At 35.6% G+C, this 18,758-nt stretch overlaps 1 protein-coding gene across 6 annotated transcripts in view; it reads right to left on the minus strand.

The window, feature by feature from the left end:
• OPHN1 (oligophrenin 1) overlaps positions 1-18,758 on the minus strand; it is a 636,611-nt gene that overhangs the window by 275,309 nt on the left and 342,544 nt on the right. For all 6 annotated transcript variants that reach the window (XM_043570205.1, XM_043570202.1, XM_043570207.1 and 3 more), the window contains exons 7-10: positions 11,119-11,229; positions 8,204-8,308; positions 6,212-6,341; positions 3,581-3,681 (exon numbers count right to left, since the gene is read on the minus strand). In XM_043570205.1, coding sequence (XP_043426140.1) covers positions 3,581-3,681; positions 6,212-6,341; positions 8,204-8,308; positions 11,119-11,229 — 447 coding nt within the window. The remainder of the gene's footprint in view (positions 1-3,580; positions 3,682-6,211; positions 6,342-8,203; positions 8,309-11,118; positions 11,230-18,758) is intronic.

Consider the following 18,758-nt stretch of genomic DNA (forward strand, 5'->3'; position numbering starts at 1 on the left):
AATAAGGTAGGAAGTGGCTTTATGAAACCCTCCTTCCATTAAATTGGCAGATAGAGGAGAGAAGGCAAACATTTTCATTCCCCACCTCCAGACTCTTCAGGAAGACAGGAATCACGAAAGCAATCTCTCCAAAGATAGATCAGGGAGTAAGCAAATTTGAGTTATTTCTCAAAGTGCATTTGTTATTTCATACATGAAGAATAGTGTAGCCCCCTTAGTTTTATGGACACTTAATAAGGCCATTGAAATCCACTCTGTTCACAGATTAAAATCCCCCAGTCCCATATTGTTCGGTTTCCCTCTATTATCTCAATAGAGACAACGTAGTATAGGAAAGAGAAGTAACCATTACCTACTATGTGCCACATATTATGCTAGGTGTCTTCAAACCAACTTTCCTCACAACAATCCTTAGAAAGAACTGAAGCTCAGAAAGATAAAATGACTTACCTAAAGTCACTCGAGTCGGTATAGTGATAGTGGAAATAGCAATAAACTAGGAAGTCCATCCCAGTTATACCATTTAGTAGCTTGCAACCCAGGGCAAATCATTTCTGTCACTGAATCTTAACTTCACAATCTATAAATAGGGATAATGCTAACTAACCACCTTGTTCCCACCAAGTCAGAAACACTTCCCAAATGCCAGGTCTGTGTTTAGGTACTCTGCCCTCCAAACTGGACCATAGAGTTGATCCAGCTGATCAAAAAAGAATTCTTTCTCACTGGCACACTCAACCCCCTTTCAGGCCTTTTTGCTGCTCCCACACTATAAAAACTCAACCCTGAATTCATCCTTCAGTCTGCCTTCCTTGCCCCAGTACTGAGGGTATCAAACATTACTAGCCTTTCAAGAGGACAGTGATTAACAGTATCATATACTGACCCTCCCTATTTAAACTCATCTCCCTCAGGTTCAGAGGCATCATGGCTCCTTGGCCTACACCCTGCTTACTACTTCAGGTTTACTTCTAGCCACCCCAATCTGTTTTATGCCCCATCCATGCATAAGTACTCTCATTTCACACATATGTCATAGTCTTTCATGGCTCCATAACTGCAAATAATGCTTCCTCCACCTGAAATGACTTTATCTATATTCTTTGCCTGTAAAAACTCTTAATTGTTCTACAAACTGCAGTTCAGCTTTCATTTCCTCCAAAATTCTTCCCAATCCCGCACACTGTTCACTATGTGTTTTCTGCATTATTTCTTTCCCCAATTGACTGAGAACTCAAGGGGATGGACATTTTATTTATCTTTATCTCTCTAGCACCTAGTGAAGAATTAGTGCTCCAGAAATTTTTATGAACTACAGTAATATTCTTGTCATTTTTCTGATGAGTAAAATTATATTAAGCAACATTATACAATTTACTTGGGGTCAAAAAGCTACTAGGCCACGGAGCTCAGATTTAAACCCAGTTTTTGAAACTCAAAATACAGCACTCTTTCCTCTTACCATAACTTCCTGACAGGGAAATGATGGGGATCTTCTAAAATAGCATTTAGGAAGATAATTCATAAAGTGAACAGAACAACACAGGTGGAAGGTGATAGGCTGAACTAGCAGGGAACACTGGTAAGTACCACAGTCAGAAAGAGGGTTAATTCCTCTATCTTCAAATTGAACTAATAAAATTTCACAGGGCTGCTGAGAAAATAAATGAGGCACATGGCAAAAAGTGTCTAGCTCAGTGCCTGGTACACAGTAGACATTCAATAAATAGTGGATTATATGGTGTTATTATAGTCTCACTCGTATGATTTACTTTTCTAAAACACAAACCAGTAATAGGAACTGACAGAACTGACAAGAAGAAACCATTTTCAACTTCATTTTATGGAAATTCAAGTTACTACTTTACCTCCCTTTCCTTCTAAATAGAGAACCCAGTTCTCTTCCCACTCCGTAAGGAATCCCACATTAAAACTGCTTAGGCTAACACTACTGCAAGTTTTGCAAGCAGCCTCTTAATGAAACGGGACGAGGAAAAAAGAACTAAAATGAGAGCTTGCACTCATCTGCTAGGAGGATATGAAAGTGGCATCTACTGCTTCTGTCTTGAGCTTTCCAGTATGTGCCTGAGCAAGAGAGAAAAGGCCTAAATGAGCTTACTGTCTAACAGAGTAACGTTAAAGGCTGGGATCTGGAAAGTGATGTGTGTAGAAAAAGAAAAGGAAGAGACCACAGGACAATGCTTCTTATTAGTACTAGCCAGTCAGATACATCAGCTGCATTCTGACAGAAATGGAACAAATTCTGTGATAGTGCACCAGATAAATTTATTGAAACCATACTGAAAGGTGCCTTGGCAGACTGGAAACTAAGGAGAGTTTTGGAATCATGAATGAGTAACTGGCCTACATAGAAGCATTGGATGAGGGTTCTGGAAATCCCATTTAGTACACTTCATTAGAGGTGATTTTCATCTCCAATACACATCCAAAGCAGAGTAACAAAATTTTTGGTTAAAGACACAAAAAAGCAGTTTTCAAGAGCCTGCCACCAAATCTCAGACCTCTCTAATTTTCTGTGGACAAGTAACACAAGAGAGATCTTCCATGGAAACCAGCAGCAGTGGAGAAAAATTGGCCCATTTTTTCTCCAAATTTCTGCCTACCTCAATTGGGTCTACTTATACCACCAAGGTCCAGCATTAGTAAATGAACCTTGTTTCATTTTTTAAACAATTTGTAAAGAACATAAATCCTTAAAAACCCATGCATTAACACCCAGTTTGAGAGGCAGTTTAAAGGACACATTAAACTACTTTTAGAGTATGAAACGTTTGTCTATCAGCTTTTATCTTAATAAACCCTTGAGTGAGTGTGTGTGTGTGTGTGTGTATGTGTGTGTGTGTATATTTCCAAAGCCTCTACAAATACAGGCAAAAGTGAGATGACAGAATAAAAATTTTTGGCTGTGTGGTCATTATATTATATTATATTATATTATATTATATTATATTATATCATACAGTATAGTATGTAATATATAAGATTAAGTTCTTCCGGTAAGTAAATATCTTCTCAGTATGTTAAACTCATCTTGACATTTTAGGGAATAGGGGAAGGTTTGGAGGACAGAAGAAGAGGCATCGACTGCTTAAATATATCTGAACATTACATAGAATATGGGGTATAGGTTATTCCATTATTCCAACTTTAGGAAACAGACATATTTATCTAAAAAAGCAATTTTGGAAAATGATAGTTTAAACACTTGCTATTTAAAGGAATACTACAGTAGAAACTTATTAAAAGCAAGTAGTAAATACTATCCTCCTCCAATTCATCCATATTCTTGCAAATTTTCTTGTACAATGTGACAGGCACTTTTAATAATTTAATAAATGATCTTAAAGAGTATAGGCACTTTCAGAAGGCTTGACATAATAGATATCATTTTACTCAACTGAGTAGTATCTGGTCCAATGCAAACTTAGGCCAAGAAGAACATGTCATGATTCACGTGACAGTGATGAACTTGATTCTTTGGCACTAAGTCAAGGTATACTGTTTTCTGAGATGCAGGCACAGATGCATTTCAAAAAATATGGCACACAAAAGAACTGACCTGCTTAGCACCTGGCTTCTGCTCCGTAGGTGTCATGGTGAGCGTTTTGGTCTCTTTCTCATACTGGCAGTAATATTTGACCCAGGATATTCCCAAAGCCCCTATAATGATAGGCAAAAGTGAGCTGGCAGAATATATTTTTAGGCAGTATGGTCAATACACTCCTAAGATGGAAAAGCTGTACAGTCTGCTCTTCATAGTCATAGTGCTTCAGATCCAGCCCTAACCCTCCCCTGAACTCCAGCAGCCCTGAAGTGCCATCAACACACAGAACATATGGAGATCCTAAAACTCATCAACTACTTTCCACATTGGCTCTAGCTTGCTCCAAATCACTCTCCTTGCCATGTCCCCTATGAATGCTTCTACTACTTTATTACTGTATGAGTTGGATACAACTGTAATCTTCTGCTCGTCTTTCCCTGTAACCTGCCATTTGACTGGTGGTTGGGTTCTGTCCATTCATTCCTTACATGCCTCTCTTCCAGCTGATTCATCCTCTCCATCCCTTTTAGACCTGAATTAGTTCAGGACCCTATTGCTGAATTACTTTTAATGTTTTATGAAGTATTTCAGACAAAACAAAAATTCACTATTTCTCCACAATTAACCATGTCAGTGGTCTTCTCTCTGATTTCCCCTATCTCTGATCACTCTTTTCTAGTGCATTCTCCACTCTTTAGCTAAAGGAGTATTCTTAAAACACATATCTCTATATCATTTCTCTTATAAATCATGCATGGCTTTTCCACCATCTTTAAACTCTGGTTGGCCCACAAAATCCTTCATAATGTGATATTTACCTTTCCTACTTTGTCTTTTGCCACCCTCTATGGTCCTGTCTCATTGAATTACTTTCAGTTATCAAACAAAGAGTTGGTCATATATTTTTAGTCCAAATTTTCAAGACATATTTAAGACTTAATGGGTCACCATTAATAATTACAAAAGGATTACAGGTATAAACCAGGGTTATTCTTGGCAAACCAAGAACCTGAAAATAGATTACATCCTCACATACCTCTGTGCCTGAGTAACATGCAATGGTATATACACGGAAATTTCTTCCCCCTTTTTTTTGCCTATCAAACTCCCACTCATAATTCGAGTTCTAATTCAAACATTACTTCCTCAGTGAAGCCCTTAGATATATGCCCCAAATGCAATGCTCAGCACATTTCCTTATAATTCTTGACATAGTTGTCTATCTTCCTCCTCAGACTGTGAACTTGAAGGCAAAAATCAAGATTGATTCAGTTTTTAAAATCCCCCAGTGCACTGCATATTGTCTGGAAAAAAAAGGATGCTCAATAAATATTCAACTGAGTAGCAATGTCATATCCATTTGACAAATTAGAAAACTGGAGCTAGTTGATATTATAGCCAAGATTGCAAACTCATTATTTCCACCTCTTTTATAATATAGCAGTAGTTCTCAACCAAGGGAAATTTTGCCTCCCAAGGGACATTTGGCAACGTCTGGAGACATTTTAGGTTGTAGTACCTAGGGAGTGCTATTAGAATAAAGTGAGGACAGGGCATAGATGCTGCTAAACACCCTAAAATGTATATGATCCACCCCCCGAACAAAACAAAGAATTACCCAGCCCAAAATGTCAATAGCACTGAGATTGAGAAATACTGCAATATAGAGTTGAAGGGATACATCTGAAAAGTGGAAGAACACATCTTTGAAAAATATCAAGAGTTAATTTCTCAAAGAGAGGAAAAGCATGATAATATCAATGCTTAAATGCCATGTTTTGTGAATTGCAGTAGTTTTTTGCCACTGGTAACATCTGAGTAGCTTCTTCTTCCTACTTCTCAGGTACAATAATTATGGGCAGGGCTGAAATCACAGGTTTTGGGAGCACTGGGTCATAGTTCATAAGGAAAAGCAAACAGCACATGCAGGTTTTCATGATGTTATTTAGGAGGTAGGAAGGCTTGAATATTCTGCAATATTCAGTGAGTGGATAAGTTAACTCATTTTCCTTGGTCAGCAATGAACAACTGTCATCCCATTGAAATCACAATGGTTGTTGTTTAGTGCTTTAAGAGCAACCATGTGCTCCTAAGGCAGTGAGAAGTATAGAGTATAGTGATACGAGCATAGGTTTTGGCATTTCACAGAATGGAGTTTACTCTTAGGGCTGTTACTTGATAGTTGGGTGACTTTCAACTAGTGATCTCTCTAAACCTCAGTGGCCTCAAGTAAAATGGGTATGATAAGTGGTTTTAATGATCAAACGAAATAGTGTATTTAAAGTACTTAGCACCATGCCTGCCTGGCACATAGCAGGTGTAATAAATATTATTTTTCTGCCTCTTTTCCCTTACCACTTTTTCCCCCCATCAGAGCCATCAGAAGGATTAAACAATTAACAATCCCCATTTTGAATCACAGAGAAAAACCTTAAATCTTATCATCCCAGACCCTTTGTAAGACAAATTCCTAACCTCCCCCTCCAACTTCCCCTTCATTTTTTTTAATCCACTATTTCCAGACTGTTCTCCAAAGAGGTGTAGCTGTCAAGGGTCTGTGAACAATATAGGTGCCTGGAGTTTGGAGAGTGGCAAGTAGGTGACAGTCTACTGAAACCCAATGGGGATCCCTATATTCCCACACACATTTCTCTTGTGTATAGAGATAGCCTTCGATTGTTGGCTGTCCTGGAAGTTTGCATGTCTGGGGAGCTTCTTTCATCCTTTTCTTAAGTTCTTCCATCTCTTCCCGAGTACTGGAGAAATGATTTCTTGTCTGTTAAGACATTATCATCATAATTATTATCATTATCACCATTATGATATGATATTATGATATCACCATTATCACCATTATCATTATCACCATTATCACCTTATTAAAAAGCATTTATTGGTCAGAGATCCAGTGCAGAGTTTTCTTGGTTTTCATTATATGCTACAACACAGCAGAAAACAAATGTTGAACGGCATAGTGATGAGAAAACAATTTTATGGAGTGTAACAGTACTAAAGACTAAAAGGGAAACAGAAACATAAATAATATAACAATAAAACACATGTGGGAGACTTTTATTTTCTAATGGGAATGACATAAGGCTCCAATAAACAAGGGCTCTTAGAATTCTGAGCACCAGACTGACTTCCACTTTACAAGAAGGGAGACTATAAAGAAGGTTCCCAAAGATAATATTATCATGGCAACTTTTACGTTTTGCCTCAAGTAAAGTTACTGCCTATTTGACTCTGAATCAAATTCTAGCCATTAGGATAGAATACATGACAATGTGCTCTTTGAAGATAAATCAACTGAAAAGTTATGTTTTCATATTCATGAAAAACAAAAGCTAATGGTAAGAAATAATATATGTACAACTACACAACTAAACACAATAGCAAAACACTGTTTGAAATATGGGTAAGAAAATCACTAGAGATAGGTCCTTAGCATCTAGCCTCAAGATTGTTATGTCAGTCAAAATGGTGATCTGGGCTGCCCTATCTTTTTGGGCCTACTCTATTGATCATCCTGTGAATGAATTCATCATGTACATAGATACAAGGGGTTTTATTAAACTCATACTTCTCAATTTCTTTTTTGAGGAAGATTCAAATGATTAACCTGGTTATAGGGATATTTTATAAATTCAAAGACACGGGCTCTCACATTCTGGTGAAGGTGAGTACTCAGCAAGAAATTTAAAAAACTACTCTAAGTCAAGATCCTCCTAAACAAACCAAGTGAAGTTTATGTCCACTACAACTTACCAACCTATTTAATATAAAAATACTCTGTAAATTTTATGCAATGTAACAACTAGTCCAAAATCACTATCTCAGTGATGCCTTCTCTAACTGCACGAGGCAGTCAATGTTCTACTTTCTGTGCTGCTTTAAAAATTTTGGTCGTAACACTATTGAAACACTTATCACAAGGAATTATGATGTGTTCCAGTGTTTATGTCTCCTTCATGCAAGAAACTGTATGTACCCTGAGGAAAGAAAAACTAACATGCATCATTATGGTATGTCCAGTGTCTTGTAAAATGTCTGGCACAAAGTATATATTATATCCATAAGTATTCATTAAATGTAGTTAAATAAATGAATGAGAAAAAAATATATATGTTACAAAGATTGGAAGACTGTGCCTATGCCATCTATAAGAACTAGCATTTGAAAGAAGGTGAATAAAACCTTTAGATATAATTTATTTAACTCTAGTATTTAATAAGAAAAGGAAGAGAGGGGAAAATGGACATTTGTGGTCATAAAACTCTTAAGTGTCTAGACTGACCAACATGGAAGTAGCATAAGACCTGTGCTTAAACAAGCCCATAGCTGGTTTCTGATCTGGAAGAGATGTGGTAAATTAGCAACATTTAATAAATATCGGATAGATAGAAGTATTAGTGGGTGGAGGGGTAGGTTTGAGCAACAATAAGCCTCAAAGACTGGGGAGAGTTGAAACTGAAAGAGCAAGAACAGTCTAGCACACAAAAATATTTGTGATCCATACCAATATGTCCTGACAAATTGGCTAGACTGCAGTAAACTGGGATTTTTAGGTTAAAGTTATTGGGGCTAAAATCCAACTGGAATGTGGGGACAGGTGAAGAAATCCACATGCAAACTCACATTCTGCAAACTGAGCTGGAGCTGCTGTTTGTATGGGAGAAAATCCTGTGTGAGCTCTACAGTCAAGCTGTTGGAAATGAAGAGGCTATGAAGAAAGGCCAAGACCTAGGGAAAACATGTAAAAATAAATTTATCACCAGCATCTTCTCATTATCAAATAAAGGAAAAAGAAACACGGAAAATAAATTCCATAGCGTTACACAGTATAGTGTTAAAAGTAATCATGAAAACAAAAACAGGTGTACATAAAGCCAGTCTCTTATTAGGTTAAACATTTACACTGGAATTAGTTCCAGAAAATAAGAACTAATAACAAATTTGTTCATTCAGATCATTTTCAGATAGCATATAAAACCATTCATAATTTGGATAGTATGGGAATAGACTGTGTCTTTTCTCTTTATATCTTCAGAATTGTCACAGAGTAGGTGCTCAATTAATATTTGTTGAATAAACAGATAAGTGAATAAATGAATAAAGTAAGATTCTGTACCTTAATGAAGACTGTCATAATGCTAAAATATTCACGGAGTGTGAACCCATTTTTGAGTTAGAAATGTTTCAGGGGGGTTTCAGAATAAGACATACAAATGATCAATCAAACATTTTTAATGTTAAAAATATTCAACCTCAATAATCAAATACACATAAATAAAAACAAAGAAAATATGATTTCAGCTATCACAAACAAACCTTTAAGAAATAATACTCAATTCTGCCAATAGTAAAGTGTAATAAGAAGTAGTAATAATTGTTCTATTCTTTTTAGAAAATAAACAGGTAGGTGCATATAAATATGCACACAGATAACACCATATGCATATAGACATGCATATATGTATAAATACAAAAACAAACTATATATATGTATATATACATAAATACATATAAAAACTATGTACATATACACACGTATGTGCTGCATATATATGTGCATGTGTGTGTGTATAAACGTATATGGGTGTGTATACCACATACATTGTCATATACACAATCTTTCTGTTTCTCTCCCAAGCTTTCTCATCTCAGGAAATGATATTACTACCCACTCAGTCAAGCCAGAAAGTAAAGAATCATCCCTGATTTCTCTTCCACTCACATCTGAATCCAAATTGTGTCAGTTTTATCTCCAAAACATAGCTCTAATCCAGCCATTCTTTTCTGTTTGAACTTCCACCACCCTAACCGAAACCAACATCTTTTCTTGCCTAGACCACTGTCGTAGCCTCCTAACTGGTTTCCTCACTTTCACTGTTGGTCTCTTTTAAGCCATTCTCCACACAACAAAATCAGCTCATGTCATATTCTGTTTAACACTTATCAGTGGTTTTCCACTACACTTAGACTAATATCCAAACTTTTTACCATGCTTACAGGTCATGTGCCTTCCTATCATACATTAATTACTTCCTGCCCCTCTCCTTTTCTATTGCCAGTATCTAGAGGCACTAATCTTTTCATTCTTCAAGCACACCATTCTTTCCTAACTTAAGGACTGTGCACATGTGTTTTTCTGTGTCTGGAGTATTATTTCTCCATTATTCATGTGGCCTCATCCTCTCTTTCTTTAGATCTTACCATAAATGATACATTCAGAGGCCTTCCTTGACCATCTACTTTAAAGTAGCTGCCCATTCTTGTTATTGTTTTAGCCGTTATCACAACTTACAATTAATTTTATTTATCTGTATCCTTGTTTCCCTTCTGTCTACCCAATACGAATGTAGTCCTCATAAAGACAGAAACAGAGTCCATCTTATTAATTATAGAATACCCAGTGTTTAGCACAGTGCCAGTCATAGAAGTTCAATTAATTTTTTTGTATAAATGAATACACACTTGATTGCATACATATATATACAGATACATACAAATGTGAGCACAGATACACATGTACATAGATATACATGTTCATGTGCAAAACATATACATGTACACACATGTTCACACATGTGTACACACACACCCACATAAGTAAAAAGGCATACACAAATAGAGAAAGAAACACTGTAGATACACAGAAAACTTAGAAGGAAAATGCCACAATGTTAACAGTGATTACCTCTGTTTTGGAAATTTATTCTTTTTGTTTTATTTTGACTATAGTTATTTTTAGCTTTTCTGCAATAAAAGTACATTTTTTATGCTAGAAAATAAAAGTTGTTAAAATTCCACATAGTTGTCAAATCAAAGCACATCACTTTTATGCTCAAAGAGATGTAAGTAGAAAAAAATAAAGAAGATAGAAGTAAAAACAGTACAGAAGTAAAAACAGTACAATAGGAAGTCATTGAGTGCAAGGGACATGAGCTTGTAGCACATTGACTGGTATCTGATAGGCCCTTTAGAAGCTTTATGAAAGCATGAGAGCAAGGAAGGGAGGAGAGCAAGATAAAATGAAGGGTGACCGAGAAATCAAAGGAGGGAGAGAAGGAAAGAGGAAGCAAAGAAAGAGAAAGAAAGGAAAATCATAGCTAGGGAGACAGAATGGGAAAGAAGGGACACTTGGGTGGCTCAGTCGGTTGGGTGTCCGACTCTTGATTTCAGCTCCAGTCATGATCTCCTGGTTTGTGGGATCAAGCCCCACATTGGGTCTATGCTGACAGCATGGAGCCTGCTCGGGATTCTCTCTCCTTCTCCCTCTCTTTCTCTGTCTCTCTCTCAAAATAAATACATGAACATTAAAAAAAAGAAAATGGAAAGAAAAGAAAGGCAGAAGGGGTGGTAAGGAAGAGAAAATGTTAGTAAGAAAGCAAGAACAACACAAGCTGGTGTGTCTATTTTCTTGACATTCATTATTAAGCATTAAATATCCTTCACCATCTTTGAGATTTCAATTTTATGATCAAAGTTCTCTGCATTTACCAGGAATTTGGTAAATATTTTTAGACTATTCATCAACAGATAGAACTTACTGGCTCCACAATATTGAACTTCTTGGACTCCTGAACTTCCTGGATTTGATAAACATAATCAAGGGAGGACTCAAAGAAATTATGCCTCTCTTTGTCCACCTGGAGGTCTGCCTGTAGAAGAAGAGCAGCAAAAGTCACATAACAGCATAATCATTCACACAAGTCACTGCTTATGCACTCAACAGAACGCTAGAGCTAGGAAATAATTTAGCCACCAAGTAGTGATCTTACTCCTTAATTTTACAGATAGGAATTATAAGTCAAGAAATAAAAAGTGATCAATGGGAAACTTCTGGTTTCTGGTTGAACAATTAAAAAGCTTGCAAGTTATCATAACCATCCTCACAAAAAAAAACAATGCTGAACAAGTTGAAAATCAACAACTTCTCTTAGAAACAACAGAGAACTGAAATCAGAGGGAAAAGAGCTGCCTCAAATATTGGATAGACAGGTCAAAATGGAGAATCAGAGCTTACGAGAGCAAAAGCCCCGAAGCAGAAACCCATTGCTATAGCCAGTATCAGACTATCAGTTATTTAAGAACAACTCTATAAGGAAATCCAAAGACAACAGGGAAGACAGAAACAAAAATACCACAGGAAATTTTGGCCTCTGAGAACAATATCTAGAATAAACCAAACATAGCCTAACAGCAAACTAAGTACAGCCTAACTCCTATCTATATAAACATAAAGCCTCATGCTAAAGACCTATTTACCTCAGTTCCTTTTACCCAGAACATTACACCTGGCTTTCAACAAAATATTACAAGTCATTCAAAAGGGGAAAAGACAACAAAAACCAGTTTGAAGATAAAAAACAAACATAAAAACCAAACAGATAAGGCAGAGATACTGGATGGTGGAATTATTAGACAAGAAATTATAGTGAGGGCTCTAATGGAAAAGGAGGACAATACACAAGAACAGATGGGTAATACAAGTGGAGATATGAAAGGTAGGGGAAATAATCAAAAGAAATAAAAAAACATTAGCAGAAATGAAGAATGCCTTTAATGGGCTTATCAACAGACAGACTGAACAAGGCTAAGGAAAGGATCAATGAACTTGAAGATATGTTAATAGAAACTTCAAAAACTGAAATGCAAAAAGAAAAAAAAGAATGAAAAAGATGGAGTAGTGCATTTAAAAGGTGTTGGACAATTATAAAAAGTGGAAGATACGCATACTAGGCTTTCTAAAAGGAGAAGAAAAAGAGGAACATAAATACTTAAAGTGATGACTAAAATTTTTCCAAAATTAGACAGATAAGAAACAAAAGATTGAGAAAGCTTAGAGAACAATAGTATAAATACAAAAAAATTACATGTAGGCATATCATATTCAAATTGCACAAAGTCAAAGGCACAGAGAAAATCTTGAGAGAAGCAGGAGAAAATCTACCTTATCTAAAGAGGAGCAAGAATAAGATTTCTCTTAAGAAACAATGCAAAAAGAAGAGAGTGGAGTGAGATGTTTAAGGTACTGAAATAAAATCACAAATTTATACTTCTGCATCCAGTAGTTATTTTTCAAAGGTGAAGAAAAATTAAAGATTTTCTCAAATAAAAATTTAAGGAATGTTTGAAGTAAACTTGTGACTGAAGAAATATTACAAGGAGTTCTTCAGACAGAAGGAAAACTTTTAAATGAGAAATGTGTACCAAAAGAAAGAAAAGAAGAGTACTAGAGAAGGAATAAATGAAGGTAAAATAAAATCACATTTTTCTTATTTTTAACTAATCTTACAGATAAGAGTTTGTCCAAGATAATAATTGTAACAACGTATTTGGTGAATATAGATTATCAAATAGTGAAATGAATGACAATAATATTATAAGTGACTGAAGGGAGCAATAGGAAATATTCTGTTATAAGGTTCCTGTACCACCCATGAAGAAGCATAATGTTATATGAAAGCATAAATGGATTAATTGTAAATGTGTATGGGAAACCAGAGTAACCACTAAAAAAGTTTTAAAAAGTATAAATCATATATGCTAGAAGAGGACATAAAAGGGAATCATACAATTTTAAGTTAAAAAAAGAGAAGGCAGATAAAAAATTAAGACAAAAATAAGCAAAGGGTAGTCAACAGTAACAAACATGGTAGATATTTATCCAACTATATCAATCACTTCAAAGGTCAATTGCCTAAGCACACCAATTAAAATGTAGAGACTGTGAGAGTGCATGAAAAATAAGAGCCAACTATATGCTATGTATAACATATCACTTGAAATATAAAAGACATAGACTAAAAGCAAAGGTATGGAGAAAAAAATTCCATGCCAACAAGAATCAAAAGAAAGCTGGAATAGCTATATTAATTTCAGAAAAAGGAGACTTTAGAGCAACAAAACCTGTCAGGGAAAAAGAGGCATAACATAATGATAATGGTAAATTCTCTAAGAAGATATAACCACCCTTATTGTGTAATAGGACATCAAAACATGGGAGGCCAAAAACTGATAGAACACCAAGGAGAAATAGGTGAATCCACAATTAGAGTTGGAAATTTCAACCTTCCTGTCAGTAATTGAGGCAGAAAATCAGTAAAGACATAATCGAATTGAACAGCACCATCAACCAACTGGATCTAATTAACATCTGTAGAACATTTCATCCAACAACAGCAGGATACACCTTATATTCAAGCTCACACAGATCACCATGATCAACCACGTTCTGGGACATACAATATACTGGAATAAATTTACAAGAACAGGAATCATGAAAAGTATGCTCTCAGACCACAAATAAATTACACTAGAAATCAATAACAAAAAATAGCTAGAACCTGCCAAAATACTTAGAGATTAAACAGCACATTTCTAAATAACACATGGGTCAAAGAAGAATTCTTATGAGAAATTAAAAAGTATTTTAGACTAAACAAAAATGAAAATATAACTTAGTATTTGTGGATGCTGTGAAGGCAATGCTTACAGGAATGTTTATAGCATTAAACCATATATTAGAATAAAATAAATCTAAAATCAATAATTTAAGCTCCCACCTTAGAAAAATAAGAACAAATTAAAACCAGAATAAGCAGAAGAAAAGAAATAATAACAATTTTTAAGGAAACCAATAATATTAACAATAGGAAATAAACAAAGAAAATCAACAAAATCAAAATCTGGTTAATTTAAAACATCAAGAAAATAGATAAGACTATAGCCAGATTAAGAAAGAAAAAGAAAACACATACATTTAAAATGTCAGAAATGAGGAGCGCCCATGTGTCTCAATCAGTTAAGGATCCAACTCTTGATTTTCTCACAGGTCATGATCTCATGGTTTGTCAGATTGAGCCCCATGTCAGACTCAGTGCTGACAGCACGGATCCTGCTTTGACCCTCTCTCGTTCTCTCTCTGCCTCGCCCCCACTCACGCTCTTTCTGTCTCCTTCTCTGTTAAAAATAAATAGTAAATAGCCTTAAAGAATAAAAAAAAATGTCAGAAATGAAAGCAGAGTCATCACTATTGATCTCATGGATATTAAAAGGATAACAAAGGAGTATTAATAACAACTCCATGCCTTAAATTTTGATAACCTAAATGAACTAATTCCTTGAAAGACACAAGCTTCCAATACTCACACAAGATGAAATACACAATCTGAATAGATTTATATTTATTAAAGGAATTGAATCAATAATTAAAATCCTTCCAAAAAATAATGCACTAGATGGGTTCACTGGTGAATTTTACTAGATATTTTAAGGAAGAAATGATACCAAATTTTTACACTCTCATCCAGAAAACAGAGGCAGAGGGAATATTTCCTAACTCATTCTCTAAGCCAGCATTACCCTGATACTAAAACCAGACAAAGACATTACAATAAAGGAAAAGTACATACTAGTATCTCTCATAAACATAGATATAAAAATTCTCAATAAAATATTAGCAAATCAAATCCACCAGAGTATAAAAAATATACACCAGGACTGCGTGTGATTTATTTCATGTATGCAAGGCTGGTGCAACATTCAAAAATCAGTTGATATAATTCATCACATCAACACCTAAAGAATAAATATTAAATGACAATACCAACAGATACAGAAAAAAATATTTGACAAAATCCAACACCCATCCTTTGAGAAAAACGTTCAACAAGCTACAATTATAAGGACACTTCATCAACTTGATAAAGAATATCTGTAAAAAACCTACAGCTAACACCATATTTAATTTTTTTTTTCAACGTTTATTTATTTTTCGGACAGAGAGACACAGAGCATGAATGGGGGAGGGGCAGAGAGAGAGGGAGACACAGAATCGGAAACAGGCTCCAGGCTCTGAGCCATCAGCCCAGAGCCCGACGCGGGGCTCGAACTCACGGACCGCGAGATCGTGACCTGGCTGAAGTCGGACGCTTAACCGACTGCGCCACCCAGGGGCCCCACCATATTTAATTTTGACAAACTAGATATATTCTCTCCAACACCAGGAACAATTCATATTCAAATCATAGTGGAATTCTAAGCAAATGCAATAAGATAAGAAAAGGAGATAAAAAGTATATAGATTGGAAAGGAAGAAATAAAACTATCTTTTTTTTCCACACATGACACAATTGTGTGTACAGGAATTCCCCCCAAAAGTCAACAAAAATCTGTTGGAAGTAATAAGTAACTAGATAGCACAACTGCAGGATACAAAGTTGATATAAAAAATCAATTGTTTTCTTACATGCTAACAGTGGACATTGAAATTGTAAATTAAAAACACCAAAATATACGGGTGCCTGGGTGGCTCAGTCGGTTAAGTGTCTGCCTTCAGTTCAGATTATGATCTCATAGTTTGTGGGTTCAATCCCCACGACGGGCTCTGTGCTGACAGCTCAGAGACTGGAGCTTGCTTCAGATTCTGTTTCACTCTCTGTCTGCCCCTCCCCTGCTTGAACTCTGCCTGTCTCTCTCTCAAAATTAAATAAACATAAAAAAAACACTCAAGTATTTGAATTAGAAGAAAATTTGAAATGCTTAGTCATAAATAAAAATTTTATAAGATCTATATGATGAAAATTATAAAACCAGTAAATCAAAGATCTAAATTTATGGAGAAATATTACATGTAGATGGATATAAAATATTATCAAGATGTCAGTTCTTCACAACTTGATCCATAGATTCAGTGTTATCCAATTCAAAATTAATGCAAGCTATTTTCTGGATATCAACAAAGTGACTCTAAAGTTTATATAGACAGGGAAAAAGGCAAGAAAAGCCAACACAATATTGGGAGAGAAGAACCAATTGAAGTATTTACACTATCTGATTTCAAAATTCCCACAAAGTTATCATAATCAAAACAATGTGGTACTGGTGAAAGAACAGACAAATAGATCAATGGAACAGAATAGAAAACGTGAAAATTATATTTACACATAAATATAGTCAATTAATCTCTGACACAGGAGCAAAGACAATACAATAAAGCAAAGATAAGTATGCATATACTAGGACATGATTTAAGATACTGTTCTGACTCACTCTAATAAAAAAAAAAGAGTATTGTCAAGTTTAATAAAACACTACAGATGATGCACTAAGATTTTTCCTTTTTATTCTTTCATTTTACAAAATGTAGGGCATGAATCACTAAGTTGATATCATGACCTACTAAATGAGTGGCAACCTGCAATTTAAAAATTACTGCTCCCATGAACAGTATTAGCAGATAGCTCCCCAATCTTATCCCAGAAAATAACACAAAACAGATATTATTTTCTAGTATCATATTTCTTGTATTCGAAGGACCTACTCTTGAGACATCTTTTTAAAGTGTCACCTTTATTTTTGCCTCCAAGATCCAGAGGTCAATGTAGATATTATATAAGAAAATCAGGATCATAATCTTCCTTCATTGTTTCTGACACCAGCCCTAGATTCTGAGCATCTACTTCATCCCCCCAAATACTTCCTAAGGTAACGTCTTTATAAAAACTGGTTGGGGGTGCCTGGGTGGCTCAGTTGGTTGAGTGTCCGACTACAACTCAGAACTCACGTCATGATCTCGTGGTTCACAAGTTCGAGACCCACAGCAGGCGCTGTGCTAACAGCTCAGAGCCTGGAGCCTGTTTCGGATTCTGTGTCTCCCTCTCTCTCTCTGCCCCTCTGCTGCTTGCACTCTGTCTCTTTCTCAAAAACAAATAAACATTTAAAAATTAAAACAAAAACTGGTTGGGAATTTATCTAGCCTGGGCTATGACTCAGGTTGTTTACCTGCAGAGACTCTCATTGGACCAGAAACGGCTTATGAGGTAATGAAAAAAAGGGACTGTTTAAATATCTATGGAAGTTAATAAAATGAAATACAACACAACTGTGGGGGGAAAACTTCAGTATGTGTGATATGAACCAATATTCAAGGTATATTCTTAGGTTAAAAAGAGTAAGATAAGCACACTGTGTATAGTAGCTTTCTAGACTTCTGGAAAGTTTCACAAGCTATTAGTAATGGGAACTGCCTCTAAGGAAGAGAAGGAAAGGAACGGGAATCTTGAATGATAAGGATTTAATATTTTCTATACCTTTTTATAGTGTTTGAAGTTTTTATTTTGTGTATATACATACTTTATACTTTCAATTAAAAATAGATAAATTTAAATAATATAGCAAAGATAGTCTTTTAAACAAATGGTGCTTAAGCAACTGCACATCATCATGCAAAAAATTAATCTAGAGACAGACCTTAAACTTTTCCCAACAATTAATCCCAAATATATCATAGAGCTAAATGTAAAAATCAAGGCCGTAAAACTCTTAGAAGATAATATAAGAGAAAATTCAGGTGACCTTTGACTTGGTGATAACTTTTTGGATATAACATAAAAGCATAATCCACAAAAGAAAAAACTGATAAATTGGATTTCATAAGAATTAAAAATTTCTTCTCTGTGAAAATCTTGGTTAAGAGAATGAAAAAACAGGGGCGCCTGGGTGGCGCAGTCGGTTAAGCGACCGACTTCAGCCAGGTCACGATCTCGCGGTCTGGGAGTTCGAGCCCCGCGTCGGGCTCTGGGCTGATGGCTCAGAGCCTGGAGACTGTTTCCAATTCTGTGTCTCCCTCTCTCTCTGCCCCTCCCCCGTTCATGCTCTGTCTCTCTCTGTCCCAAAATAAATAAACATTGAAAAAAAAAATTTTTTTAAATAAAAAAAAAGAGAATGAAAAAACAATCCATAGACTGGGAGAAAATCTTTGCAAAACATATCTGAGAAAAGGCTGGTATCTAAAATAGACAAACAAGCAGCATTATCAACAATAGCCAAATTATGAAAAGAGCCCAAGTGTCCCTCAACTGATGAATGGATAAAGATGTGGTGTATATGTATATATACAATGGAATATTACTCAGCTATCAAAAAGAATAATCTCTTGCCATTTGCAACGTCATGGATGGTGCTAGAAGGCATTATGCTAAGTGAAATAGTCAGAGAAAGACAAATACCATGTGATTTCACGCATACGTGGAATTTAAGAAACAAAAACAGATGAATATAGGGGGGAAAAGACAGTGAGGCAAACCATAAAACAGACTCTTAACTATAGAGAAGAAACTGAGGGTTGTTGGAGAGGAGGTGGGTGGGGGGATGGGCTAAATAGTTGATGAGCATTAAGGAGGGC

The sequence above is a fragment of the Prionailurus bengalensis genome, chromosome X (assembly GCF_016509475.1).
Source record: "Prionailurus bengalensis isolate Pbe53 chromosome X, Fcat_Pben_1.1_paternal_pri, whole genome shotgun sequence".
Classification (NCBI taxonomy): Eukaryota; Metazoa; Chordata; class Mammalia; order Carnivora; family Felidae; genus Prionailurus; species Prionailurus bengalensis.